Source organism: Trypanosoma rangeli (genome assembly GCF_003719475.1).
Source record: "Trypanosoma rangeli strain AM80 chromosome Unknown Tra_15.4_contig_00085, whole genome shotgun sequence".
In the NCBI taxonomy this organism is placed as follows: domain Eukaryota; phylum Euglenozoa; class Kinetoplastea; order Trypanosomatida; family Trypanosomatidae; genus Trypanosoma; species Trypanosoma rangeli.
Window position 1 is genome coordinate 30,961 of NW_021705831.1, and position 26,819 is coordinate 57,779.

The window sequence follows — 26,819 nt, forward strand, 5'->3', positions numbered from 1 at the left end:
GCGTCTTGCCACTGCCAGTGGGGGCAGTGAGACAAAAATCCATGGGAATCCCGCTCAGCAATGCACGCTGGACTGCCGGAACCACCGCCTGCTGCACTGGCAACGGCTTCTCGTAGTACAACTGCTGCTGCAGAGGTTTGAGCAGCCATGAGTCGCTCTCCCCAAGGCACTCATCCCACGCAACCGTCATTGCTAAAGAAACTCGAGTTCTAACACACGCACACACTGTTGTGTGTAGACAACAAACAACCAGAGAAACCCCAACAAAAACTAACTAAGCAAAGAGAAGGCGCGGCGACGGGGACAAGACTACTTGATTTCCTTTCCGACGTCCACCCCTCTCCTCCTCTCTCGTTCGCTCGCAGTGCGGTCCCTCCTTGCGTTGGATTGTCGACACTATTTCCCTGCTCGCCCTGCTACCTGCAAACACACCAACTAATGGTGCAAGCGCGGCACAATGCACATCACAAAATAAAAGCAACAAGAAAGATATAATAATAATAATAATAATGTGGAGTAAAACAAGAAAGAGATTCCCACCCACCCACTCAGACTCAGAGGCAAGAAAAGGCAAGGAAAAAAGTTATGTGAATAAATGTGTGGTGCCAAACACTCTTCTCTCCATTCTGATCTCCTCCTCCTCCCCATCTTCTCGTTTTTTTATTTTGTTTTTGATGTTTGCTATTGTCGTTCCTTCTCGCCGCGCTAGACGACTACGAGCCGTGGGCGAAGTGGTACTCATTGGCCACCTTTTCAAAAACGAAAAGCTTCTTCTTCGCCGCAGACCGCAGCAGATTTTGTCGGCACTCCCCATCCGCTCCAACTGGTCGCTTCACGGCCAGAAAGTGCAACTGCTGCTGCGACAGACGCACTGCTTGTGCCACGTCACTGTTCCCGCTAAGTTTTGTATACAGCGGGCTGCTAAAAAAGTCCCGCATGAGCGCGCGTTCTGTGATGACTTTCTCCGTGGCCGCCTCGTGCACGGTCAGCAGGGCGGCCACTTTACTCCGCGCCACAGTTGCTTTTTTCGTCAGTAGAAGGCCGTCAAACATGACTGCGGTGATGGGCAACTTGCGTGAAAACACGGGCACTTCGCGTTCTGCTGGTGGAATGTGTTCCGCAAAAAATTCACAGACGGCCTGCCGCTCTGCACAACCGTTTGAGAGACGATGCGTCAGTCCCTGCGGATCCCTGCGGTCCTCTATAGTAAAGGGAGAGTTCACACTCGCACAAATCCCTTGCATAGCTGCAAACGCCTCGACATCGGTGCAAAGCAGTGGAAGGAGCTTGTAGTGAAAGTGCGGTTGATGAATCGCCTTGAGCTGTTCAAAATCCGACACAATGACGTCGCGTGGCAGCTGTGACGAAGAGGAGGAGGTGGCTGACATGTGCGTCATAAGCACAATGCGCCGCATCTTGTAGCCACTAAAGACTTCATCAAAGATGTTTTCCCGGGTGACGTCCCCAGAGACCTGATGGATGAACAGCGGAATCATGTGCTTGTGTCGCTTCTTGATGAGCGAGGCGTACACGTCGCGCTGCATTGCTGCACCCCTCACCAAACGCTGCCACCACCACCACCACCACCACCCACCTCACCAGCCCTTGCGTACAAGGCAACGAAAGAGAAAATAACACATCACACACACATGCGTGCATGCATTACACATTACACAAGCGCTTTTCACAGCCAAAAAGAAAGAAGGAAAATAACAATCCAAAAGATGGGAGGTGCCCGTAAACACCTCTTACACCGTCCTCTTTGTCGCCTTCTTTCTCCCCATCCAACATACACGGGAAACCACACATGTCTGCCGTAGAGCCAAAGCACAACGAAGGAGATGCATGTACAGTGTGTGTGTGTGTATGTGTGTCTGCAGGCAGAAACGGCACAAAGTTGGACGCCAAGGCATGAAGCGAACAACAATGTAAATATGTATGCAAGTATGCATGCGTGATAACCCACAACCACGGGGACGCGCCACCATCCCCATCATTCTCTGTGGAAACAGCCAAAAATGACCTCCCCCCCCCACCACTCACTCAAAAAGAAAAAAAGAAGTAAACTCCAACAACGACGCGGAAAACAACAATAACAACAACCAACATAAAATCGTGCCACATCGTCACATTTTAATAATAATAATAAATCGCCAACAGAAACATCTACGCCTCATCCATCCATCCACCCAGATATAATATCTGTCGTGCGCTTCTTTTGGATTTTTCTACTTCCTTTCCTCCAAATCTCACCTTCTCTTTAATTTAGCTACTCTTTCTTTCTATCTCTCTATGCAGGGGCACCCAGCTACGCGGAGATACGCATTGAAGGATTTGTGGCACGTTGATGTACCTCATTCGCAAACACACAAAATGAAAGGAAGACACGCTTGCGCTCGATGTGTACGCGCCAGGAGCCATCACCATTCCTGCCGTCACTGCCTTTACTCCATCGTCGCGGGCGGCAGAAACAACAGGCAGGAAATGAAAGCAATGAAAGGAAGAAGATCGATAAAGCACGGAAGTACGTGGCCCTCGCTTCTATCTCCCTAACTTCTCCCTGACATTCAACTTTCCCCACTATATGAAGCGTAATAGCAACAATAACTATCCCCACAAGGCACAGGCAGCGCGCAAGCAGCTCAACGTTTCGTGTTCCCACTCCATTACTTGGAAACATTATCATAACCGCGCATAGATGGCAAAAGGCTACGGCGCATCCCACCACTACGAAAGATGTGTTGATGCAGCAGCGCCACATTGATGGCCCGTGGTCGGTTCGTAAATAATTTCTGCCGCTTCTTCGCCAGGTGCCTTTTATACGTTGCTTGTTGATCTTCCCTAAGATCCTGCCATGACTTGGCCCTATTTTCAATTAATGGCCGATCGAGATCTACCGTTTCTGGGCTGTTAACATCGCTCTTTGTGAGTTCACGCAACAGCATGCTCGGGTAGACGCTAGATGGAAGCTCAAATGACAACTCAAGGCTGCCCTCACCCTTTTTGGAAAGCCAATACGGCGCAGGGGGTACACCACGCCCACGTCGCATGTTACCATATCTACCCCTTTCACCCAAAAGATTGTGGCCAAGAAACAATTGTTGTGATAGTTGCTGCTGCTGCTGCTGTGGTTGTTGGTGGGAGTTACAAACGTTGCCTTCGGTAGCCAAAAGTACGTCTCTATGAGTTTGTGCAAAGGCCTGCCGCACTCCGAGCGCCCAACGCTGTTGCGGGCCACCAGAGCAGTCCAGCTGCATTCTCCACCGCAGCGTTGGTGACGGATTGATTAATAAATGGCGGTAAGAACCAAATACACTCACGCCTAGTGGATTGCCAGGTACTTCTCCTTGGCACAAGTCTCTCCTCAGTTGACTGGCATCCATTGAAGCCGCTGATGTTGCTCCTACGGCCGCTAAACCCACCTTTTCGATGGGGTCAGTGTCACGACCATCGATGGGCTCGACAATGGTCGTGCTATTGCCCAGCTCCTCCTCCATCAGCGCAAAGGCGGATGAGAAGCGATGGTACGGCGATGACATCCCCGCCGCACGCTGAGTTGCACCCTCGTCAGCAAAGCTACGCCGGGGACGAAAAATGTCCCATTGCTTAGTTTCCGGGTTAAACAAAATGCCCATTCGCTGCAGGGCAACAATGTATAGATCCGTGGTGTGGTTCTCCGGCAGCTGAATTCCCACACCAGGAAGAGGCAACACCACATCTGCAAAAGTGTACTTACCCTTGTCTATGCCACTCCTGGAGGCAAAGACGACGTTTTTGTACTCCTTCGAATGCGGTGAAGCAAGCGGGTTTCGACGCACAAGATCTCCTGGAAGAATGGCAAACGTCCCGTATCGCTGAAGACGTTGGTTAACAATGTCATTCCAGACAAATGCCAGGAACTCATGCACCAGCATCAGCGATGTGGTGGGGCCAACCACACGCAAAAAGGCCTCCTCGCAGGGGTCAATCAAAGAGCTCTTTTCCTCGTCATCGCCCAGAAGTGCAGTCGCTTGTAGAGCGTTGTCAAGAATCGATTGCAGCGCAGTCCCGTGCTCTGCGATGGAGCGCCGGGCCGCGTCTAACTTCATGGGATCCGGAAGTCGAACTCCCATCGCCTTTGAGTGGTACATCTTAACGCACTCCGCGCCGGTGCGTCGCTTCTCGGCTGCGAGATCAGAATCCATGTAAAACTGCTGCACGATAACACTTGCGGCAGCACGAAACTCCCCCTTAAGAAGATGCAGCCCCGGGTGCATGTTTTGCTTCGTGTACGAGGCAAAACGCTGCGGGCCAAAGTAGTTAATAAAACCCTTTTCCTCCAGTGATCGCATGGCAGGCTGCACAAGCGGGATGTGATTCTGTGGAATACGTCGCAACTTGACACGGTAGGCGTAGCCGTCATTGTCGCCGACACGAAAGTCGTAGGAAGCGCTTTCCACCTCCATGTCCAGGCAAAGAAGCTCAAACAACTTCTCTGGACTCAGTGTTGCAACAATTTCTTCAAGCGTCAGGGAAGCCGTTCGTTTTGTTTTGACTTTCTTTTTTCGCGCCTTTTTGCCTCGGGTGGCGATGTCCTCTGTGCATTCCACGGAATCGCTGCCTGCCATCCCCATAGCCTCACTTTCCTCGTGTGAGGTTTGTTTATTGTTGCGTGACTGACTAATTGCGAGAAGTCGCTCCTTCAGAGGGGAAGACCAGCCCTTCGGGTTCGCAACGTCGACAGGGCCCACGCGGTCGTGAAAGACCAACCGAATGTCGGACAAACGGTAGTAGTGGGTCCCCCAAAACTCACGCTCGTCCTTGTCCACAACCATGCCTTGCAGCGGGCGGAGGGTTTGGTAGCGGTGAAAGCGACCATTCGCAGTACGCTGAACCGTGTAACTGGACGGCACACGATGCCCTAGCAGCTGACGATCCAGCGAGTGCGCAGGGTTACCATGATGAGTGGGTGAAAAGGAAAGATTCGGCGGGAGCAGCAGGGATGCGTCCCCACCCTGCTTCCCAGTACCTGCAGCAGTTGCAGGAAAGGAGTTGGAGTTCTTGCCGTACATTGGGCTTGCCCCGTCGCAGTCTGTAAAATGCGCCCCTGTTTCAAGGGCGCGTGCAAGCGCCTCAACGTGGGCAATGCAACTACCGCGAATACGAATACGCTGAAAGCTGTGCGCCGCCGCGTCAATGACACCCGCGTGCGAGACGACGACGTTTGGCGCATACAATACGGGCCGCACCCCACCACTACCCGCGTCAGTCTGCAGCTCAGTACCCTCCTCATCGCTACTTATTTGAGCAATCGCAATCCGCTGCATCTCCATCGCCTGCCGCTGAAGCTCTGTGAGGCTTTCCACGACGTCCTTCACCACTAGGCGCTGTGGCAAGCCCTTTTTCTCCAGCGTGCATTCCACCACTACAAAGTCTGTCGGAACAATGACACTTTTCAAGTGCGATTTACGCGGGTTAAACCCCCTCCATATGGAACTGTCACCCCCCATGAGTCCCTCCACCGCATCTTCCATGCAGCGAATAAACGCCACTGATGACAGTTGTTGCTCCTGCTCACCTTGTTTTATGATCTTGTGTGGATGAGCAATCTTCTCCAGGGCGTTCTTGGAGCGCTCCTCGCAGGTCATGCTGCTCTGCCTCGTTTCAACGGGCATCCCCATCTGCGGCCAGACGGAGAGATACAGGTAATCAAGGTCGCCGTGCACGCGAAGGTCCTTGACCAAATGACCCCATACGCGCCACACAAGTTGAATGGCCTCCCGCATTGCTGCGAGTGTCGGTGCTTCGTCAGAGGACATCTCCAAAACTGTCCCTGTAACAGTTGACACCTTTGCCTTAATGAGATGCAGCCACGGAATCTGCGTTAACTCCCCCCTACAAAGGCCACACGATTCCTGTTGCTCGCGGCTCATATTAAGAACAATAGAGGTGGTTGTGGGCAATGGATCATGTTGACGCTTCATCGCGCGACCAATAAAACGCCGCAGTGCAAGTATGCCGTCCATTCCAAGTGTTTGCTGCAGTTTGTAAAGTTCGGGGGAAAAATAAACTTCTATGTTTACCTTCGGAAGGCGGTTTATTGTCGGCGGCAAGGCACCATCGTTCCCTAACTCTGGTTCCACATGCTTCGCAATGTGGTACGGGAAATCCGTGCCAAGTTCCTCTTGCTCTATCAAGTTGCCAGCAACCCAGAGTGAAATTGAGATATGGTGCTCTTCTGCTGGAAAAAATATAAATGGGCTGCGGAAGGCCTCAAGAAGCTGTTTATCTTTTTTACTGCACAAATTTATGGAGAGATTGATCGTCTCTAACAGGTGCGAGGAGGAGGAGAGGCTTGTGTAACCCTTTTCCTTTGCCTCCTTCACGTTATCCACCAGACGATCCACAACAGAGCTTTGACGAATGGCCAATAAAGTCCCACTTTCTCGCCTCTCCATAAGCTGCTGCCGTGCGTCGCTCCCAAGCGTGTTTGCAACCCGCCCAAGTTCCTGCAGCACTATAGTGCGGTGGTGCTCGTACGTGTTGAAATCCGCAGTGATTTGACTCCCCACATGACTCGGTAAGGACGGTGGTGTCAGGCATGTCGTGTTCGTCCACGCGGCCCCTCCCCTCTCCGGAGGCGCGGTGGTGGTTGCTGCAGCTGCTGTCGTTCCTCCTTCTAAATCTACATCTCGGCTCTCCTGTGTGAGGGAACCCTCATCGTGCGAAGAAAGCACCGCCTCGAAGTTTTGAATTGCCGCGTTTGTAGTCTCCAGTTTGGGTCTCTCCGCCTCGTTTTCGTCATCGTCGCGCCAAATCTCCTGCACCACGTAGTCCTCCGGGCATGACTTAATGTACGACTGAAAGCCCTTTACAGTTGGCTTCGTGTGGCGCACAAGGTGGCAGCGCCGCTCCGGTGGAAGCCGGTTGCGGCGACGCTGAGCGAGGGTGAGCTCGTGGTAGAGCCCCTGGTTGTGCCGCTCGTGCGCCAGACGCAACGCCACGCGCGACTCCGGGCTGTCGAATTTGCTCCGTGCGTCCTCGATGCTCATGCCAAGAATGAGCCGTCGCCGCCACGAAAGCGTGGACTTCATTTTACACGTACAGACAACCGCCCCCCCTCCCCCCGCCGCCCTTTGCTTCCTTTAGACTAAACAGACACATGTGGTAATAGTTACAAGCAGAAAAGAACAAAAGAGAAGAAATATATTAGCCTCCCGCCGTGCAGCCGCCACTACACGTTGGCACTCCAGGGAGGAGACAAACACCCAAGCAGATAGTTTCTTTTTTGTTTTGTTTTTCCTTTTAGTGTTTGCCTCTCCTCCTCCTCTGTTGCTGCTGCCACTATTGCCACGGCTGGCTGCAGTGTTCTTTTGGGGCAGGATGGAGAACGCAACCCCCCGCCCCTCCGTTTCTTTCCTTCCTGCTGACTGGGGTCAGTTGCACCCACAGTCGCAAGTGGAAAGACACACAGCCACACACACAGTAAAACCCAACAAAGCCAAACCAAAACTATATATTTCACCAAAGGAATGCTTGACAGCAAACACAGGCGGCATGTCGTGCGATTTCCACCACCCTCCCCTCTTTCTTTCTCTTGCTATGACGTTTTGATGACTATCGTGTGTCCTTAAAACCGTATATGTCTGCAAAGTGCACCTCCAGCCTACTGACGGCGTCCTCCAGTCCCATCTCTTTAAAGAAGAAGTCCTTCATCTTGCCATCCGGGCCAACAAGGTAAATGGCGCAGCTGTGATCAAACTGGTAGGTGTCATCCAGGTAAACCTCGGGAATCCCCTTTGCCTCACGTGCCTCCCGTTCCTCATCCGTTTCCTCGACGGAAGAGTAGTAAACACGCCACGCGCTGGCCGCCTGCCGTACCTCCTGCGCGTTGCCACACAAGGCACGAAGACGGGGATCATACTTGGCTATATACTTCTCTAGAACCTCTGGGGTGTCACGAAAGGAGTCTATGCTTAAAAACACTGCCTGCAGCTTCTTCACTTCAGACGCAGTACTGTCCATCAGCCTGGCATCGCAGGCCCTCATAACATCGGTAATAAACTGCAGCGTTGTCGGGCACACCTCCGCACACTTGGAGAAGCCAAAGTACAACAGCGTCCAGTGATTCTGAAACAATTCCTGGTCGGTGATGTAGGCGCCTGTGCGGCTGTCCCGCAGTCGGAATGGCCCCCCCAGCTGCTGCTTGGGCGTCATCATGACAGACTGCATCGATTGAAACTCCGGTGCCAGTTCAGGCGGCGACTCCTTCTGCCTGTCGTACCAGTTTATCAGCGCCACGGAAAGCGGGAAGACGGAGCACCCAAGGCAAAGCCCCCACAGCTCCGCACGACTACGGGGGCCGTGCTGAAACACGGAGAAGAACCCCCTGCGCCTCTGTGGTTCCGCAGTGGAGAATGCAAGCCGGGTAAAGTCGCGTGGCTGCAGCAGACGACCCCCACGCCTCACCGCCAGCCGCATTGATGTGCTGTTCCTTCCTGCTGCCACAAAAAAAAAAAACACAACAACACAAAGAACTCTCCTGGTAAACAATGCAATACAAAAAGGAACATGCTCAAGCAACAAACAAAAGCCAACCGAATGGGCCAACACTGCAGCTGCATCACCAGTTGTCCAGCCGGAGGCAGCGGCAAGTCATGCGTCAACAGACCACACACACACACACACACACAGAGGGAGAGGAAGAGAGAGAGAGAGATACAAAAAACAATAAATAACTAAATAAATACAATAACAACCGTATTGCTTGCGTAAAGTAAGCGTAAACAATGGGGCGGCAAACACGTTAAAAAACACGCACATACAAAAGCGTGGACATCAAAAAGAGCGAGCAGCCACCTTCCGGCAGTCTTCACACACACATACACACGCATCCGTCCGTACAAATGCAGGTTGAGAGCGGCCTTCCAAGTAACACCACTGAGGGAGAAAGAAGGGCATATATATATATATATATGTATAAATGTATATACGTATGTGTTTACTCCTCTGCGTTCACTCGTGCAGAGTTATTTCGCTTCAGTGTTGTTCCCTTCCGTCCAACACCACAAACACCAAGAAACAAAAAAACAAACAAACAACAAAGCGAAGAAGCAATACTAACAGCAATCGGACCTTGTACACCGTGCAATATGGTGAGAAAAAAGAAAAAACAACAGCAAAATAATTAAAAAGCAACAACAACAACAACAAAGCGCCGCAGCAGACAGAAATGAAGCAACACAAGGAACAAGGACCTCCCTAGAAGACCACCGCACTACTCTTCCCAGAGAACATCAGTGACTCGCGGCGTATTCGACACCATCCCGACAAAGCGGTATCTGCAGCGTCTTCAGACGGGCCTCCCAGAGCCGCTCGGTTAAGGCGCAAAAAGTCACGGCATCGAAGTCACTGGGGAATGTTCGAATTGCGTCATACTCGTGCTGCAATAACACCTTTTCAAGGTTTCTCTCCTTGGCGGGGAGGCTCGAGGGTGGGATCACCGTCAGTGAGTGGAGGTAAACAAACTGATAGATCTGATTGGGAGAGACTGTAAAGACTTGTAAGGCGTTTGGCCTCACGACAGGGTTCGGTATGCCCACCACGTACGGTGGACCATCCTCCACCGTAAGCGCAATGGAGGGAAGCAGGGATACGATATCCCTGAACGACAACACCTCCCTCACAGCCGCTGCTTCACATCCCCAGTCCTCGTCATTGTCCTCAGTGGCTTCCATTATCTGCTGCGCCTCGCCCGTTTTTAGGAGGGAGGACACAAAACGACTGTTTCCTGCACCGCCTCTAAAGTACAGGCCATGTGCCGTCGCCCAAAGCATGCCCCAGTATGGCTGACCATACGAAAGCAGAGCACACGCCACACTCACCACAACGTAGCTGGTTCTGACCTCCAGCTGCCGCGCGAAACACCGCGCAAAGGCAGTCTGAGACTGTTTAATTTGACGCTGCTCGGGCCCACTTCCGATGGCCCGCCGCCAAAAGTTTAAGAGACCCTCCTTTTCCTGCTTCCCTGGAGGAGTGGTGATCAAGATGGCGAAAAGAGTCTGGTATCCAAAAGGGTGTGGCGCCACAGTGTAGGTAAGTGTGGCGGCGTTGCCTGACGACACCGCCGTGATCGCGGAATTCGCCTCGTCCGGATGCATGCAAAACAAGGAGTGAGGGGGTCGCAGCAAAGCAGTAGCAGGGGCTGCTGTGGGAGACGCATACGACAGAGAGGCAAGAGACAGACAAACCGTGCGGGGGAGAAAGAAATAAAGAAAGAAACACCGACGTCAGGCCGTTACAAGCGGGTCCAAGTGGCACGTGTAGAGAGAGCGAGGCCCAGACACAAAGAGAAACACACACCGGCAACGGCAGTCACCACACCAAAGAAGCGCACAACAAACAAACAACATTGCTGTGGCGCATATATATAAATAACTATGCAATTTCCTCCTCGCCACCCTTGAGGAAGGTGGCCACAGACGTGCATTAAGGCACATGCAGCTTCCACCCAACTCATTTCCTTTTGTTTTTTGTTTTCTTTCCCTTTTCATTTGCTTGTTATTCAAATATCCATTCTCCTTCATGTTTCGCATCTCGTGTCTTTTGCTTTCTCCCGTTCGTTGTTGCTTGCTTTCTAGCCACTCTCCCCTTCCCAACAAGATTCAAGTGCTGAGAGTCAAAGATGCAAAGGGCGGAGCGGCGACGGAGCCTACACATCAGTGGTATTAAAAATGCTCGAGAAGAAAAAAAATATGAACCACCCCTTCTCAGCTTCGACGCAACCCAACAGATTCAAGCGCCTGCTCAAACGTTTTGGAAGTAATGACAGAATTCCCGTCTGCTCCTTTCTCAACAGACATCTCCAAGACAAGTAACAACTGTTTTATCGGCATAGACCCCGGGAAGAGGTGGTCAACGCAGTGGTATAAATCTGCTTGTGTCGCAAATGGAAGCCCAAGATCGTTGGCAATCACCTGAAGCGCTGATGGAGGAACACCTGGAAGCGTCATCTTCACGGAGAAGCATGAAACCATTTCGAGGCTATCCAGAATCTCATACAGGGATGTTGTGCCGATCACGAGCAGCTTTCTGCCCTCCGGTGGTGGCCGCTTGATAAGCACGAGTAACGCCTGCAAAAGTGTGTTGCTGTAGCGACCACCCAGGTGAGAGAACTCAATAATACGCTCAATATCGTCAAGAATGATAATGCTTGCAGGAGACCGATAGGCATCTTCAAAGGCTTTGCGAATGATATTGACCTTTTGCAGCTCACCATAGCTGACCATGCTTTCACTGGAGATCACCTTGACGTAGGGAAATTCGGCCTTTTCTGCGAGGTGCGCCGCCACAGCTGATTTACCGGAATTTGGCAACCCCTCAATAAGCACGCTGAGCAAATTGATGCGTTTGCCCTCACCCTTTAGTAGCTCCACATACCGTTCGCAGCAGCTCTCCACTCCTTCCCATTGTTTACCGTAACAAATAATACCGCCGCCCTTAAGGTTGCTACACTCCTCCTTTGCCTGTCCAAACGCGGGTTGCACCTCCTCAATGGCCTGAAGAAAATCATGCCTTGACACAAACACGTCACTCACCTGCACCGCCTCGGTTGGGTTGTCGAGGTCGATGTGCTTGTTGAATGCGTTGGAAATGGCAGAGCGCACCACACCCTCAATCTCAGCACCAGAGTAGTTTTTGGTTAAACTGGCGAGCTCCGCCAAGGCCACGTCCTTGCTAATGACGCCGTTCTCACGCATTCCGCGGGTGTGGATGCGAAAAATTTCCTCTCGCCCCTCCTCGTTTGGGAGGCTGATCTCTACATGCACCTCAAATCGGCCCGGGCGCAGGATAGCTTCATCAATGAGATCCAATCGATTCGTCATGCCGATGAGAAGGACGTTGTTCAACGAGTTTACCCCGTCAATTTTGGAGAGCAGTTGATTCACCACGTTGTCGTTGACACCTGTGGAGTCCCGCACAGCACCACGCTGCCTACAAATGGCATCAAACTCATCAAAAATGATTAGATGTAGCTTGGAGAGCTCCCCCTTTGTCGCATCCTCCGCCTCGGCATCCAAAAAGAGCTTTCGCACATTTTCCTCCGTCCCGCCAACAAACTTGTTAAACACCTCTGGGCCATTGACAATCTTTGGCGGGTGACAGTTGAGAATTTCCCCAATTTTGCGGGCAATGAGTGTCTTCCCGGTGCCTGGTGGACCATACAGCAGGACCCCCTTGACGTGTTTCACCCCCAATTTCTTCATGTAAGATGCAGGAAAGAGGCGACTCGCAAAGGCACGGCGAAACACCTGAGCAAATTCTTTTCGCAGCCCACCGATACCAAGGCTCTCAAGGTCGAAGTTTTGCATCAACTGTGGTTGCTGGGCGTCCAACTGATTGTCTGGCACGTTCGTGAGAGTGATTTCGCTCTTCTCCGTGACACTAATAATGAGATTTGTGGTGGGGTCAAGCACACCAACACTTCCCAGCCCATCACAGTCGAGCTGCGTCACCGTCGCCAAGAGTCGGAGACCGGAGTCCAGTACCACGGCCAACATCTGTGACTCACGAAAGCACTGCGCAGAGAAGTGCCTAATAAAGTAGGTAATAAACTCCATGCAGTCCAACGTCCCACCTTTCTTGGAGACCACAATGTGCTCCACCCGCAGAAGCATTTTCGCAATGGCTGGAATGTGCTGCGGGGGCGTCCGAAGAATCACTGTGCTGCCTGTCGTGACTGAGAGGCCGAGCAGGCGGCGCTGAATGCTGTTCATCCCGATATGACCGACTCTGATCCCAACGTGTGCGGACACCGTGAAGAGGAAGTCGTTGATCATGACAATCCCGGAGTTGCCAACGCAACTGTCGGCGTCGTGTGGGTTCAGGTAGAGCAAGTTGGTGCGGGCGTCCTCGTCTTTGAGGACGGAGCACACGATGAGAGGCACAGACATAAGGGACACGGGTTGTAGCAGCTGAGCTTCAAATAGACTCTCTCTCTTTTTTTTTTTCTTTCTTCTCTCTCTCTCTCTCTCTCTCCTCTTAAGGACCCTCGCCGCAATGCATCCAGACAGGGAAAGGAAATGAAGGATAATACAAAAGGCAGAAAACAAGGTGTAACTCAGAGAGGCCGCGGCAACGCAACACTGCCCCTTACACATCCAATCGTCTCACGCTGCGGGTGAAAAACCAATCCACCACGGAGACCCCTCCGCATTTGCCACCACAAGGAACCAAACACTTTCTGGAGAAATAAGAAAAACAACAACAACAACAACGCGCTAAACGCTACAAGATGCCACAACCTCATACTCCCTTCAAGCAATAGAGGGAAAAGGAGGGTGCATCATCCATTCTCTCGCGTGTTGCTTCTCCAAACCCGATTCAAATATACGCTGGTGGATTCACCAACTTCGCCTGTTCCCATAAACTCAGGACTTCATTCAGTGAACGGCGAGAGGCGCCACTTTTACTCGGGGTGAACAGTGAACGGTAACGCGAGTAGGAATGCGAGGTTGGGCAGAGGCGTTGAAAGTGCATGCGTCGCACAAACTCCTCCTCCGCGGTCAGACAAGCCTCGAGCTCAGTCGCATCTGTCAGAGTATCAAGAAATGGATGCCCGTAAGAAAAAGTCAGCCTATCCTCTTCCTGCATTTGAGAGACAGTTACAGCAGCGGTTCCCCGCTTCTTAGATCCACGCGCGGCGGTGAGGCCAACAAGTGTCAGCATCTCCGCAACAAAGTTACCCTTGACGCATTGGTCTAGTAAGGAGTAATGCGTACTTAGAGAGGGCATAATGTTGACTTCCATTAAAACAGGCATCGGTACGGGGTTCTCCGACGAATGCGGGCGGCGCAGCAACACATCTACCCCGTACACCTCAAAGCAGCCGCTTCCCACTGTGTCACTGATGGCTTTTTGCTCCAGTATGACGTGCGGCTCCACCGCAAGTAGCGTCTTCACTAGAAGGTCATGTATATGCGCCATCGTCGCATTCCAGTCCAAGCCATGCATGTGAAAATGCTTCTGTAGCGCCGCAAGCGTCCACTTGGAGGCACTTATCCCACCCTCCTTGACAGCAAGCTCATCCGGCGGCACAAAGTCTTCAGATTTTTTGTTGATAGTAAAGTTTGTGAGATGTGCCGTGAGGGAGAGGTTAAATGCGTGATCGGCGTCCGCGGACTCCGCCGTGGGATATGGTGTCGTGGCAAACCGCACGAGCCCCTCGCCATACAAATATGCCCGGAGCGGCGCGTACGAGGTCACCACAACGTAGAGTCGAAGGTCAAACTTATACCCTTCTACAAGCAGCGCATCGGCGACGTAGCGCTGCACGAGCAACCGCTGAGGACGCATGTCCCTCTCGCCACACTCGTTTGGCTGACGCAGTGCAGATGCCAACTGCACACCTTTGTCGGCCTGCACAAGATAAATGCCTCGTCCACATGCGCTGGTTGTGGGCTTAACAATAAATAGCTGACCACGCTCCTTGCTGGAGCGCAACACCTGAGCTAGGGCCTCTTGCTCCTCCGGAACCACCCAGCCTTCTGGAAAGAAGTCTCCAAAGGAACCCTCACCCTTTTCCTCACGCCAGCGTTCCCGTGCAGCCACGAGGTGTTTGTGCAGCTCATCCTTCTTGCCGATGCGCCACGTTCCGGGGAAGTGGTTGACCCGCTGAAATGACTGCAGCCGTGCAAAATCGCTCCGCACTGAGCGCTTGCACCACTTCAAGGACCACGACTTCGATAGGAGACCTACCTCCGTAAACCCGGCCCGCTCTAACGCGCACATAACACTTGAAAAGCGCACTGCATTGTCGGAGATCGTAAAGCCCAATGCAGCATACGCCCTGTCGCGTTGCACCTCCGCTCGCGTCCCCGTGTGCGGCGGCGGCAGCCAGGCCAAAGGTGGTGGCTCAACGTACGCAGTGGTGTCGCCGCAGTGGGGGTCCCCGTCCCACGGGTGGTCAAGCGGCAAAAACACAATGGTTGGTTGCCGCCCCCGAAATGGACTCACGCTGAGCGTGACGCACACGTCGGCCGCCGCGCTTCGCACGGCGGTGCAAATTTTGGTCGTCGTTCGCCACACACTTCCATTACTCTCATCGTAGTGCCGCAGAGGAGGGGCGACGAAACAAATAGCGCCGTGCGCAAGGCGTCTGTTTCGTTGCCGCTGAGCTCCCGTCAGCCATTCCTGCGCACCCTCGTGCTCCTCCTCGTCACCTTTCCCCATGTAGCCTACTCCGTGCTGTAGTGACCCCCCACGTCGTCACAACGCAGTTGCCGTGCAGCAGAGTTAACCCACACAATATATAGAGAAGGAGAACAACCTTAAATGACGGTCATATATTATATATAAATTGACCCACTAAACGACAACAATACAAAGCAAAAATGATAATACGCAAGGGGCTGGCCTCAGCCCCCACCAGTAAACAACAGCACCAATCAAGAAAAATGGTAACTGAAAGAAGACAACATTACACGAGAGATACGGGGAGACAAAAAAAAAAAAAAACAAAAAAAAGAAAAGTGGGGAAAAAAAAGTCCAACAGTCACCCAATTACCCTTTTCTTCAAATTCTTACTGCTACTTATTTGCATACGTATCTATATGTGTATTATATATGCTTTAGGGCGCAGAGCACTTACCATGACCTTGTTGCTGAAAAGGGGCCACCTCACTCAAGATACCCCTCCCCCTCCTCCTCGTGATTACCCCGGTGATCGTAGTCATCCCTGATTTGCAGGACGTCCTCCAGGACTTCTTTCCACTCTTCACTGTCCATGTCGTACGTCTCCTCGTAAAGGTGTCGGCGGCGGTATAGCACTTTTTCTGCCTCCGTTAGAATCTCCTGAATCATGGGCGCAGATCCAAAGGTTGATACAGCATGGAAACCAACATCGATGCCATCTAGCACCCCAGACGCCAAAACGTCGCGCGGAAGCACAAACTCCTGCGGGAATGTGGACGAAATGGGGTAGCTGTTCCCTGTTACAAGGGGAAGGTAATTTACCGTGCGCAGCGGCATAGCGTAGCGCAGCAAAGCCTCTTGCCGTGGATATGTCAGGTCATGCAGCTTGCCTGCCCCGCGCAACGTCAAGGCGTGACCCAACACACGTCCAGCGTCGGTTTGAGCATCAAGAGTTATGGGATGAGTTAGCGGCGCAAATAATCCACCGTTGGTGACCTCAGACGTTGATAGCAGCGGATAACGCTGCAGCAGATCCCAAAGATCGTTTCGAGGATAGTTGGCATCGTACACGCGCAGCGGCACTGCTGCAAGGGCGGCAGCCACACGCATTGTTCTCGTAGGCCGCACAGCCTCTTGCCAGTCATGCAGGTAAAACGCTGGCCCACTCGCCGCTGTCGCGTTTACGCTTCCATCGTCGCGAACGCCGTAGAGAGCGGTATCAGCGGCCATTGCAACCAACTGAGCCGTGGCAGTGTCGTCCCGCAGCCACGAAGGTATATTATTAACACCTGCTGCTGTGTGTTCTGCAAACGCGCTTTCCCATTGGCCCAGCTCCAGCGGCAAGTACACTGCACAGTCCTGCTGTGTCAGGTGCGAGGTGGCAAGAAGCCGATTCAGGCACATTTCATCCTTTCGCCTGTCTGCAAAGCCCACTTCGCTCTCCGACGCCGTTACCTCCTCTGGCAGGGGCTGAAAACAGGTGAAAAAGACAGCGGGAATTTTTTTCCCTGCGTCTTCCCAAAACTCCTCCATGACATTGCACGCCGCTCCACCAAAGGCGGAGTCGCCATCCAGGAAGCACTGCACGCCCTGCAAGGAATCTGCCTCTTCCAGTTGCTGCCACATACTTCCCATCACTTCCGCAATGTCGTGGCTACGTGAGGAACGCAGCTGTGACATTCCAAAACCAAAACTATGCAGCAGTGGGACATCGCCCGCGTTCCCACCCAAACTGTGCAGCGGATGCAGGACATGCACGCAGTCCTCACACACGCCACTGCGAATGTACTGCCACCAAGGCACGACTTCGTCATGCTCGTTAAAAAGCTCCCGCTTGATGCACTTGATGGAGGTACACATGCCATGAGCAGCACCCGCACCCTGTGAAAAAGAAGAACAATGATGGTGGTGGTGTTCGTCAGATGCTTGCAGTTCCTCCACCCACCCCCTCTCCTGTCCCCCCCCACTATTGTTGTTATTACCATCGCCCACGTTGTTATCATCCGCATCAAGCGAAGCGGATGAGGCAGAGGAGAAGGCGTCCCCCTCCGTTGTATGGTTCATTCCCCCAAACGAGACATCATGACCCACCTCGTGTTCCTCATTCGCACTCGTGTCCATGCGGGTGCTGCGGCGGAAAAATTTAATTTGCGTCGCATGCGGCGCGTCCAATAAAATCATGCGTGGCACTCGCACTGGCGCCCCGGTGCGCTGCTGTGTTGCTGCGCCACCCCGCACTGTTTCCACCCGCCGCTCGGTGTACAGCGTGCGCCGCGAGGTGTCGAACTGCGTGGTGCCGTTCGCCCACTGCGCCGCCACAAGCGAGGCATAATTCCCTAGTGCCACCGTGAGCAACTCCCGTTCCGCCGCCATGCTGCAAGACCAACAAAAAAACGTAAATATTACGCACTACAGCTGCCCTGCCACACCTTCGTAAAGAGTGGAGGAAAAGAAAGGACACACAAATAAAAAAACAATAACAACACACTCAACTCAAAGGCAGTGGGCTGGGAGGCACACGTCCCCACAAACAATAGGGGAACGACAGGGGGAAATGATGAGAGAACACGCGCAAAAGGAGATACAGGCATTACGCGCGTGTCGCACAGTGACGCGTGCGGAAGGAATATGCCAATAAAACACAACACCAATATTGTGGGGGGACACAGGCACAGACGCATAGGCCTCGCTCCTTCCACTCCGTCAACACCAGCATCACCCCCCCTCCCACTGACCAACCCCCGTGAGCAACACACGGCAAGGCAAAGGTGTAAAAATAAGTAAACTAAAAAATGCTAGGAAGGCCCACAGGAGAGCAACAGCAGAGCAAAAGAAAAACAAAAAATGGGGGAAGAAATACCTCCATGCAATAACAGCAACTATACTAACAACGCAAAAAAAAAAAGCGGGGAAAAACAACAACAAAGAGTAGATACATAAAATGCAAGCCAGACGCATTAAAAGGATCATGTACACAACACCCCCCCCCACACACACAAATAAAAAAAAAGACAAACGAACAATACGGAAAAAAAAAAAGAGTAAATAATGTGAGGAATCGCAGGATGTGGAGACATGAATGTATGCATGTGGACATCTTTCTAAGTGTGTTGTCCCCACTCGTTTTGTAGCGGAGATCCAAACTTTGTTTTTTTTTTCGTTTTAATTATTTCATTAACTCTCACGCAGCTGCGGCGCCTCTTCCCATTTCTCTGCACCACTCCTGCGTCCAACCCGGAGCGCATCACCCGGGAGTACTGAACTAAACTGCAAAACACACATACACACACGCAAAAACACCACCTTGGCCACATGGGACAAAGCATTTTCCAAGAATTCCACTCACCACATCCCCCATTTTCATTTACAGTTTTTTTTTTTTTTCATCCTTCCATCTTCGTGTTTTTCATTTACATCGTCAACATACCAAAGCGCTCGTGTGCACACCGACACATACGTGGGCAAGCGTACACAAACTTACGAAGTGGTGGATGAGCTCGTGAAACGTAGGCCGTTTTCGTTTTTCTTCTCTTAACATTTAAGCACAAAAAAAAAAAAAAAAAAAAAACCCGGAGAATTTTAATCCATCGTGCCTCGTTAAGACGCTCCCACAATAACAAAGTCTCCACCAAAGGAAGTAAACGCACATGTTAACCATATATGTATATGTGTATACATATAAAGAAAGAGCGAAATAGATGAAGATAGTGATGGAAGGGTGAAGGGTGAAGGGCGAAGGGTGAAGGGAGGGGGTGGGGGGATAAGCCATAGCGACACGTCGTGCCCTGCTTAGTCTTCCCCACTTGAGGTGGGTGTGGTGGAGGCAAAAAAATCCTGCTCCTCCGCAAGGTAGTTTTGATTTACTCCCCCCCGGTTCCAAAACAACTTCCATTCTTCTCTTTGGCACAAATGCATTTGACGCCTTTCTTGACTACCTGCAGCTTTTTCCTTGACGGTGCAGGTGGTAGTCACGCTGCTGTCAGCACCGTCAAGCTCCCCTTCTTCTTCTTCCTCCTCCTCCTCTTCCTCTTCTTCCACGTCCTCACCATCAGAGTCAATTGCGGCGTAATGCAACAACTTCTCTACCATCTCCACCTTTCGTGCCACTTGCTCATTTCGAGAGATTTGCTCTGCTTCCTGCAGAAGATCGTGGTGAATCAATTCCTGCGCTGTGGGTCGTTTATCAGGGTCTATGCAGAGACATGCCTTAATAAAGGCATGCAAGAAGGGGTTTCCATCCTTGATAACGTCCAAGTCCGGGGTGTCTGCAAGCTTGCTGATGTACAAAAAAATCCCCATGCCACGTGTGGACTCAAGATACGAAAAGGGTGCCTGGCCCGTTGCCAACTCCAACGCCACACACCCCAGGGACCAAATATCTGCCTTTTGGTTGTAGCCAAGACCTTTCGTGGCGTCCGCGTTCATCACCTCCGGTGCCATAAACTGCGGGGTACCCACCACCGCAAATAACTTGTCTGAAGGTCGCTTTAGACGCTTTGCCGTGCCAAAATCCCCAATTTTAATTCTCCCATGGTGATCAATAAGCGCATTCGTTGTTTTTATGTCCCTGTGAACATAATTTTTGGAATGCAAATACGCGAGGCCACGGCATAGGTCTTGTAGGTACCGCACAATCTCTTCCAGCGGCATAGGAGACCTTTGCTGTCGAATTTTATCGCGAAGTGTGCCTCCCGACGCCAATTCCATATAAAGGCAGAGCTGCGTGTCACTCTCCTTCTGACAGTAAAAGTAATGGATGAAGTTCTCGTGACTTAGCGAGGTCATCGCCAGCAGCTCTTGAACGACGTCATCAGCCAATGGGCCGTCAAGGTGTACACGTTTCATCGCCAGTTTTCCACCTGTGAGAAGATCCTCGACCTCAAAGACCTCGCCAAAGGCTCCCTTACCCAATAGTTTACCCACCTTGTGTCGATCAGGTTGAAACTCCGTAAACGCTGTGCGGAGGAGGGCGAGTTGCTCCTCATCCTCACGCACACCCATCACCACACGTTCTGCTTCGTGCATGGCAATGTGTAGCAGAGCCCCAGAGGCGGGCTTGGGGAGTTCAATAACGTGACAGTAGCCCTTCAGCTTTTTCACACGCCAGTCATTAAAGTCGTCCGCGTAAATCACAATCACAAGCTCTGGATGTTGGCGCAGAGTATCAAATGGAGATGTGCCATCTCGTAATGCGGCGTATTCCTCCTCCGTAGCCTCAAGGTATAATGGATCAATCACAAGAACGTCTGTGCCACCAGTCTCCACATTCATCATGGCCTCATGAAGTGATGTAACCTGCACAACAGCATGACGACGTGCCCACAGTAATCGACAAAAGATATAACGCTGCTTCGGATTTCTATCTGCAACCACCACAGAAAGTGGACGACCAGCAATGATAGAATGAGTCTTATCCTCTTTATCCTCGTCCTCCTCCCAGGGAGCGGGTAGAAGGGGTAGTTCAATACTCGTCGTATTCACCACAGACGTATCTCGTGAGGTCTGAAAAGAGAGTGTACCACACATATTAACAACAATCCGTTCACATGCTTTAATTGTGGTTGCTCTTCTTAGCGTGGCATCTCTTCTCAATACCCTCTTCTTCTCTTCCTCATCTGGACTCAGTTTCGGCGGTGTCGTAAGCCCTAGTTTCGCATCTTCCTCCCCACATGTCTCCAGCTCCGCGGTGTCTGTCACAACAATGCGAAGGCGTCGCAGGGAGGAAGGAGCCGATACCTGAATCACCTGCGGTTGCTGGGAGCTGCCGCAGCGACGCACCCCGTCCTTGGAGAAGGGCGTGCTGACTGACTGTGAATTCGATGGAGTGTTGTGCGACAAGCTTACAGGCGGAGAGAGTGAGAGCAACGCCAAATGGGAACTTGTACTGCTCTGTCGTGAAGCCACAACCGGACTCGTAATTTCACAGCATGACGTCATTGGCAACACGGGATTCACCACAGACACAACGACGGAGACGGCAATATCCATGCCAGCCTGGTTGGCGTCAACCACCACGCGCCGCAGAACATCCAGCATATGCTCCACATCAAAAAAGACCTCCTGGCTTGGGACGTCATCCTCAAAGGAAAGGGTAAGACGATTTTCAGCACCACCAACCAACTGTACCATCTCTCGTGCAAACTGTCGCAGCGTGTGCCGAATGCGAACCGGCTTCCATATCTCCTTCAGGGATTCCAAGTTGAGATGTGAGACACGTATGTAGCGTTCCATGAGCGCATTGCAGGTTTCCACGTGTGCCAGCAGCTTTTTACCGTCCTCCGGGGACAAATTCCAGTTCTTCTCTTCAATGCCTTTCACACGTTTTTGAAACGCATTTAATTGAGGTTGCAACACATCCCGCATCCAACGTACCCCATCCTCAACGTGGTTCGCCATCACAGGATTCTCTGCCTCACGACCCACAAGCAGCATAACATCACTAGCATCCCCCAAGCAGGATGGGACAACACTCAAGATGAGGTTTACGTGGTACAGGTCTGACGTCTGACGGAAGCGATAGACACACGGGGAGGATAAGCCGGTGGCAACATAGTCTTCCCAGGAGCCAATAAACCGTTGTGCCTGAAGTAACTGTTCCCGCATTCCGCGTCGTGTCGTCTCCGTGGCAAGCAGCCCATAAATACGTTGCCCAAGGGTATCTTGATGGGTAAATCCAGTGAGCCGCCCGGCTACAGCGCTCCATCGAATGATGACACCATCGGAGACAACAGCAATGATAATGGTGTTACTCATCTCCAACACAGGGAGAGGAAACCGATACAGATTCTTCTTCCCTGAGTACACAATTTCCCCGGAGGAAGCCATTTTCAAATTCTTTACCCTAATCGTACTCCTTCTTCCTGCGTTGGCCACTGTTGAGCCACGAGTGCTGGATGGTGCGGTAGAACTTGCCACTCCCTTCGTATCCCAAACATGACTTTTCACCGCCACCAGGCTTTTCCGTTGTTCTATCCGCTCGACAAGACGACGCACATCCTCTGTCGCATATTGTGCCAGCCAGGAGATGCGGGGAGTCATAAGCACTCTGCACCGCATCTCTTCCAGCGATTGCTTTGGGACAAGGTTCTCGAAGTACACCGTGTGCATCTGCGCCACTAACACCGTAGACGCGGCTACTGCATCTGTAAGGCTGTTTGAGTGAAAAAGGAGTTCAAAGACTCCAACTGCATCTCCTGTAGTAATCTCCAAAAAGGTGGCGCAGGAGGTAGTCCTGTTTTCGCACCCTGCCTGATCCAAGCTTCGCATCAGTCCTGTTTCATCCTCCACATTTCTCTTCACTGTGCCGCGGAGCACAAATGAAACCCACTCCACTGGTCGGTCTTTTTGCAGAAGCATTAACCCCGCCTTATAACTCCGTACACGCAGAGTGTCTGCGAAGCGTTTCCGATTCCCAAGGGAAAGGTTTGAGAGCAGCGGCAAAGTCTCCATAATCTCTAGAAACATGGAACGACGTGCCACCTTCTCCTCATTTAACAGAAAACAAAGGGTTCCAATTCGAATCGAGAATACAACGGTGCCCGACAACGCGCGTACCGTGTGATGGACTTTCTTATTGTCCTCCTGTGATATGTGAAGTTCACCAAGGAACTCCCCTTTTGAGAGGTTAAGAGGCACACCAGCCTCCTGCTCCACCAACAACGCCCCAGAGCAGACAAAGAGAATCTCGTTTCGAAAAGTGTGTGACTGCCCATCACTCAAAGCAAGGCGTTCCATATGACGCACAATACATTCCACCCGTGTTTCATCAAACCCAGAAAATGATTCATGCCTTAGAATGGCCTCCCGCACCATATCCAGTTCCTCATCAAGTGAAGACAATCGCTGCAACTGCGGTAACGCAACTTCTTCATCTCTCAATCGTGGTGTAGACGCAGCATCAACAGTGAATCTGTAAGCTAGAAGAGCGTCCGACAACGGTGTATCCATACACCTTTGCTTCCCTGCGTCATCCGTATCATGACTGTAAAGGTTGAGAGGGGCCAATGGTATCTCGCTGTGTGCGCCTAAAGGCACACCTCCAGTCAACAGAGAATCTGCAAAGGCAGGACAACCTACATTTGGTTTCCCATCCATGCCACCTGGTCTCATTGAGTCCCGTGCAAGGACACTGGCAGTCAGTGCATCATGCACCAGGTCCTGTAGATGCGTGCGCGTGTACGGAAAGTCTGCAATATAATTGGGAGCATTAACACTGGACGAACCGACAGAAAATCGCCAATTTGTATCTCCAATTGAACAGAGTCTACTTTCTCTGTTGCAGTTGACTCCCATTGAAATGTCTGACTTCATCCATGATTGTGGTGAAGGTGTTACGGAGGCTTTTTTCTCAAGCAGACTTTCCATAAAGACGGATGCCGCCACATGTTCAGTGGGCGGAAGGCGTTGCACAATTCTCATTAGGTGTCTTGTAGAAGCAACCACCTCAGGATCCACATGGATTTGGTGCGGTTCTGTCTTTAGTAAAGAATCCGCGGCGGTGGTGAAGTGGGTCATTTTCCTGACTGGGGTTTCGGGGGCCGCATAGTCACAGTGGAGGGTGCGTTCACCGCATTGTGGGGTATGACCAACGGTGCTGCCGAAGTCACCAGTACCAGCGTCTGTGAGAACTAGTTCTTTTACCGGAGAAAACTCTGCCAGCGCGGGAAATTGAGAAATCACACGCTCGCTGCCCGCTTCCGTTGCATCACCTCTGCTGCACAGTTCCTGCAAAGAGAAGGGTTTTAATGACAGGGCCCCCTCATCGTGCTTGACCTCAGCCGCCGCCTCAACGCCCTTTCTCCCCATCGTCTTTGCCTTATTCGCGAGCCACTGCAGCATAAAGTTAAGGTGGTTTGTCGGCTTCTGCTGCACGAGCTCATGATTGAGGTGCCGTAAGAGGTCTGGAATGCCATGCTGCTGCAGGTACACATCTTCAGGCGGCGCTTCGAGCTGTGGGTGTGGTGGAGTTGCCGTCATGCGTGGGTGAAAACTGGGATGTGGGGCAATGAGACCCGGAGTTACCTTCTCAGTCTCAGTCTCCTCCCGCTTCTCTCAAAAAAAAATAAAAAAAAATGCCAACGAACAAAAACTGAAAAGAAAAACAAAAACAACTAGGCATGTCATGCATATGTGGTGCCAGAAATGAGGAAGGTGGGCCGCCTGGAAGATTCCACAGCAGCCTCCACAATCCCCCGGTTTGACAGCAAAAACAGGGCGACGTGAAATTAAGCGAATGGTCCCAAACATATTGACAATCGCTAAACAAATAGGCACGAATGTATGCGCCCCATTGGCTGCCTCTGCAAGAGCAATAAATAACAAATACATTCTAAGCGTCTTTTCGGAGGCTTCTCTCCACACATACAAAAAACAAAAAGAAAAAAAAACAAAAAAAAGCCAAAAAAAAAAAAAAAAAAAAACAAGAAACACCAACACCAGCGGGACAAGCGCACAGATAAAAGTTCACATGCACAAGTGTACATGCGTACCTTCCTCCCTGTGTGTGTGTGTGCGCGTGGAGTGGGGCGAGAGGGGTGGACGAGTGGGAACTTGCAGGGTTCATTAACGATGAAACAAATACACAAAAAATCGTTTTTTTTTCTCTTCCTTCTTTCCTTTTCCCATTTTTTTTTTCTTTCTTTCTTACCCGTTTCCCAATTCTGCTTGCTTCTTTATATTGTTGTCTGCTCAGGCACAAAACAACCACCAATCATTGCAGGCAATGCAAGCCGAGGCACACATGCCTACATACACATACGCTATACATCAAGTAAACGGAGTAAGTAAATATGCATGCATTGTATGCATATAAGCAACTGACGGGTCTCCCCCTCAGTAATAAAACACCAACGGAGAAAAACGTCTTGAGGTTACTGCCAGTATCGGCAATAACATAACTCTGGCAGTCATAGCTGCGATGTGCCAAAAAAGCAAAATACAATAGAGAAATCAAGTAATCAACTACATATAATAGCAGAAATAGCTAAAAATAAAATAAAAAAAAAGTGAGCAAACAAACAAATCAGAAAGAAGAACGTGCAGGAAGGGAGAACAATGACGGAAGGTAAATACAAGTGTGTACTCAGTCATGCAAGGTAATATGCGCTGGCGCTGCATACGCATGCTCACATAAGCCAGTAGAAACAAGGGTGTGTAAAGCTGTTGGCCTCCCGCTCACTGACGTGTACACAGGATTGCCACCTTCACAGCTGCCACACAACAGATACGTCACACCCAACGGAGCGTATGCCAGGGAGACAAAGGCCACCTCTGCCCGTTTCCTCTCCATGCTATTACCCTCCTTCAGAGACAAGTTAACCAAAAAAAAAAAAAACAAAAAAGACGCACTCCGTTACAATGACAAAAGCAACCAACGCGTGTCTCAGGCGCCGAAGGTGCATGTCATTCTCAGTGTATGTGGTGTATGTTGTATAGAGGAAGAGAGGGGAGGGAAAGAAAGCGCAAATAAAGGAAAACCACAAGACGCCCCGCGAACAGCAGACAGTGCGGCAGCATCAATGCGCTTAGTGCCACGTGTGCGATCGGCGGCAGCGATGCCTGCCGCGGCCACAGAGGTGGGGGATCGTAACGGCGCAGTCATCAGCGCCGATGGTGCTGGGCGTTGAGAGTGCCAGTGGTGTGCACAAAAAAAAACACAACAAAAAAAAAAAAAAACAAACAAACAACAAACAAAAAACAAAAAACCGACAAACAAACCAGAAGAAGAGAACCAAATAAGGGAGTACAAACAAACAAACAAACCGGCAACTGCATCAAAGACCCCCCAGTCAACGAACCAAAAATAAAAGAAAAAAAAACACACAAAATGAGTGTAACGCCCTCGCGAAGAAAAACAACAAAATACACAAAAATAAATAGAGGAAGCAAGCGTTTTTTTTTTCCTGTTTATTTTTTCTTTTCCTTTTTTCCCTCTTGGAACAAGTTGCCCTTTCCCCCCCCACAGACAGGCGTTCCTCCGCCGTCCAAGACGGAAAAAAAAATCACACACACACGCACACGCACGCACACAGGCATGCAACATGAGCAGGGCGTCACAGCGACCTACGTTCCCCTTCCCGATCGGAAACAAACGATAAAACAAAACAACAAGAACAAAAAAAATTAAATACAATTTCCTTTACAAATAAAAGAAAATAAAAATAAAAAAAAGAATGCCCTCGCAGTTAAACATTCACTTGGGACTTGCCCTCAAACATATCGTCCCAATCACGTTTACACAATTCACCGCAGGGCCGCCACCTGACACATTGTTTGTCTCCCAACTAAACCAGCTTGCTAGTTCCTTTGCGTGTGTATATGTCGTGCTCATCTTCGCCCCATTTTACCGGGCCTCTCCTGATAAAATACATGAAGGGCTGCAAGAAGAGTAATATCATACATCACGGTTTTTCTCTCATCCTCCCCTTTTCTCTTAAACCACATATATATAATATATATACATGTATATATATATAATATATACATATATACGTAATATATATACATAATATATATGAACATTTTTCATCCTTCATATCTCCTTATTTCCCCTTTTTGTTGATGGAGGCATCAACATTGGCAGTCATGCACTGAAAGGAGGTCGGTGAGGTGGGTTAGGTGGTGGTAAAAGTGTTAATAATAATAAAAAA

The 26,819-nt window shown here is 50.9% G+C and overlaps 8 protein-coding genes across 8 annotated transcripts, besides 34 other annotated features; all 8 read right to left on the reverse strand.

The window, feature by feature from the left end:
• Positions 1–470: 470 nt before the first annotated feature.
• Positions 471–511: a microsatellite.
• Positions 512–654: 143 nt separating this feature from the next.
• Positions 655–688: a microsatellite.
• A 25-nt stretch (positions 689–713) lies between these two features.
• On the reverse strand, positions 714–1,544 carry TraAM80_03312 (uncharacterized protein; the record flags this gene model as incomplete). The annotated part of the gene is made up of 1 exon (XM_029380288.1): positions 714–1,544. The coding sequence occupies one exon, from the start codon at positions 1,542–1,544 to the stop codon at positions 714–716; it is 831 nt and encodes a 276-aa protein (XP_029239808.1).
• Positions 1,545–1,568: 24 nt separating this feature from the next.
• Positions 1,569–1,601: a microsatellite.
• Positions 1,602–1,631: 30 nt separating this feature from the next.
• Positions 1,632–1,676: a microsatellite.
• Positions 1,677–1,852: 176 nt separating this feature from the next.
• Positions 1,853–1,877: a microsatellite.
• Positions 1,878–2,069: 192 nt separating this feature from the next.
• Positions 2,070–2,108: a microsatellite.
• Positions 2,109–2,666: 558 nt separating this feature from the next.
• TraAM80_03313 (uncharacterized protein) lies at positions 2,667–7,073 on the reverse strand (the record flags this gene model as incomplete). The annotated part of the gene is made up of 1 exon (XM_029380289.1): positions 2,667–7,073. The coding sequence occupies one exon, from the start codon at positions 7,071–7,073 to the stop codon at positions 2,667–2,669; it is 4,407 nt and encodes a 1,468-aa protein (XP_029239809.1).
• Positions 7,074–7,258: 185 nt separating this feature from the next.
• Positions 7,259–7,294: a microsatellite.
• A 302-nt stretch (positions 7,295–7,596) lies between these two features.
• On the reverse strand, positions 7,597–8,460 carry TraAM80_03314 (cytochrome c oxidase assembly factor; the record flags this gene model as incomplete). The annotated part of the gene is made up of 1 exon (XM_029380290.1): positions 7,597–8,460. One exon carries the CDS (start codon positions 8,458–8,460, stop codon positions 7,597–7,599), a length of 864 nt encoding a protein of 287 aa, XP_029239810.1.
• Positions 8,461–8,644: 184 nt separating this feature from the next.
• Positions 8,645–8,672: a microsatellite.
• Positions 8,672–8,698: a microsatellite.
• Positions 8,698–8,734: a microsatellite.
• A 204-nt stretch (positions 8,735–8,938) lies between these two features.
• Positions 8,939–8,971: a microsatellite.
• A 75-nt stretch (positions 8,972–9,046) lies between these two features.
• Positions 9,047–9,104: a microsatellite.
• Positions 9,105–9,139: 35 nt separating this feature from the next.
• Positions 9,140–9,193: a sequence feature (A-rich).
• An 82-nt stretch (positions 9,194–9,275) lies between these two features.
• TraAM80_03315 (uncharacterized protein) lies at positions 9,276–10,139 on the reverse strand (the record flags this gene model as incomplete). The annotated part of the gene is made up of 1 exon (XM_029380291.1): positions 9,276–10,139. One exon carries the CDS (start codon positions 10,137–10,139, stop codon positions 9,276–9,278), a length of 864 nt encoding a protein of 287 aa, XP_029239811.1.
• Positions 10,140–10,239: 100 nt separating this feature from the next.
• Positions 10,240–10,260: a microsatellite.
• Positions 10,261–10,494: 234 nt separating this feature from the next.
• Positions 10,495–10,538: a microsatellite.
• A 210-nt stretch (positions 10,539–10,748) lies between these two features.
• TraAM80_03316 (vesicular-fusion protein NsF) lies at positions 10,749–12,932 on the reverse strand (the record flags this gene model as incomplete). The annotated part of the gene is made up of 1 exon (XM_029380292.1): positions 10,749–12,932. The coding sequence occupies one exon, from the start codon at positions 12,930–12,932 to the stop codon at positions 10,749–10,751; it is 2,184 nt and encodes a 727-aa protein (XP_029239812.1).
• A 37-nt stretch (positions 12,933–12,969) lies between these two features.
• Positions 12,970–13,021: a microsatellite.
• Positions 13,022–13,229: 208 nt separating this feature from the next.
• Positions 13,230–13,256: a microsatellite.
• Positions 13,257–13,362: 106 nt separating this feature from the next.
• On the reverse strand, positions 13,363–15,210 carry TraAM80_03317 (putative tubulin-tyrosine ligase; the record flags this gene model as incomplete). The annotated part of the gene is made up of 1 exon (XM_029380293.1): positions 13,363–15,210. The coding sequence occupies one exon, from the start codon at positions 15,208–15,210 to the stop codon at positions 13,363–13,365; it is 1,848 nt and encodes a 615-aa protein (XP_029239813.1).
• Positions 15,211–15,480: 270 nt separating this feature from the next.
• Positions 15,481–15,509: a microsatellite.
• Positions 15,510–15,657: 148 nt separating this feature from the next.
• Positions 15,658–17,544, reverse strand: TraAM80_03318 (uncharacterized protein; the record flags this gene model as incomplete). The annotated part of the gene is made up of 1 exon (XM_029380294.1): positions 15,658–17,544. The coding sequence occupies one exon, from the start codon at positions 17,542–17,544 to the stop codon at positions 15,658–15,660; it is 1,887 nt and encodes a 628-aa protein (XP_029239814.1).
• Positions 17,545–18,168: 624 nt separating this feature from the next.
• Positions 18,169–18,210: a sequence feature (A-rich).
• Positions 18,211–18,445: 235 nt separating this feature from the next.
• Positions 18,446–18,474: a microsatellite.
• Positions 18,475–18,717: 243 nt separating this feature from the next.
• Positions 18,718–18,739: a microsatellite.
• A 145-nt stretch (positions 18,740–18,884) lies between these two features.
• Positions 18,885–18,918: a microsatellite.
• A 42-nt stretch (positions 18,919–18,960) lies between these two features.
• Positions 18,961–24,147, reverse strand: TraAM80_03319 (protein kinase; the record flags this gene model as incomplete). Its single annotated transcript, XM_029380295.1, has 1 exon — positions 18,961–24,147. One exon carries the CDS (start codon positions 24,145–24,147, stop codon positions 18,961–18,963), a length of 5,187 nt encoding a protein of 1,728 aa, XP_029239815.1.
• A 77-nt stretch (positions 24,148–24,224) lies between these two features.
• Positions 24,225–24,281: a sequence feature (A-rich).
• Positions 24,282–24,535: 254 nt separating this feature from the next.
• Positions 24,536–24,597: a microsatellite.
• Positions 24,598–24,764: 167 nt separating this feature from the next.
• Positions 24,765–24,815: a microsatellite.
• Positions 24,816–25,103: 288 nt separating this feature from the next.
• Positions 25,104–25,193: a sequence feature (A-rich).
• Positions 25,194–25,490: 297 nt separating this feature from the next.
• Positions 25,491–25,511: a microsatellite.
• Positions 25,512–25,815: 304 nt separating this feature from the next.
• Positions 25,816–25,874: a sequence feature (A-rich).
• Positions 25,875–25,932: a microsatellite.
• A 36-nt stretch (positions 25,933–25,968) lies between these two features.
• Positions 25,969–25,997: a sequence feature (A-rich).
• A 64-nt stretch (positions 25,998–26,061) lies between these two features.
• Positions 26,062–26,098: a microsatellite.
• A 74-nt stretch (positions 26,099–26,172) lies between these two features.
• Positions 26,173–26,200: a microsatellite.
• An 88-nt stretch (positions 26,201–26,288) lies between these two features.
• Positions 26,289–26,337: a sequence feature (A-rich).
• A 274-nt stretch (positions 26,338–26,611) lies between these two features.
• Positions 26,612–26,685: a microsatellite.
• The last annotated feature ends 134 nt before the right edge of the window (positions 26,686–26,819 follow it).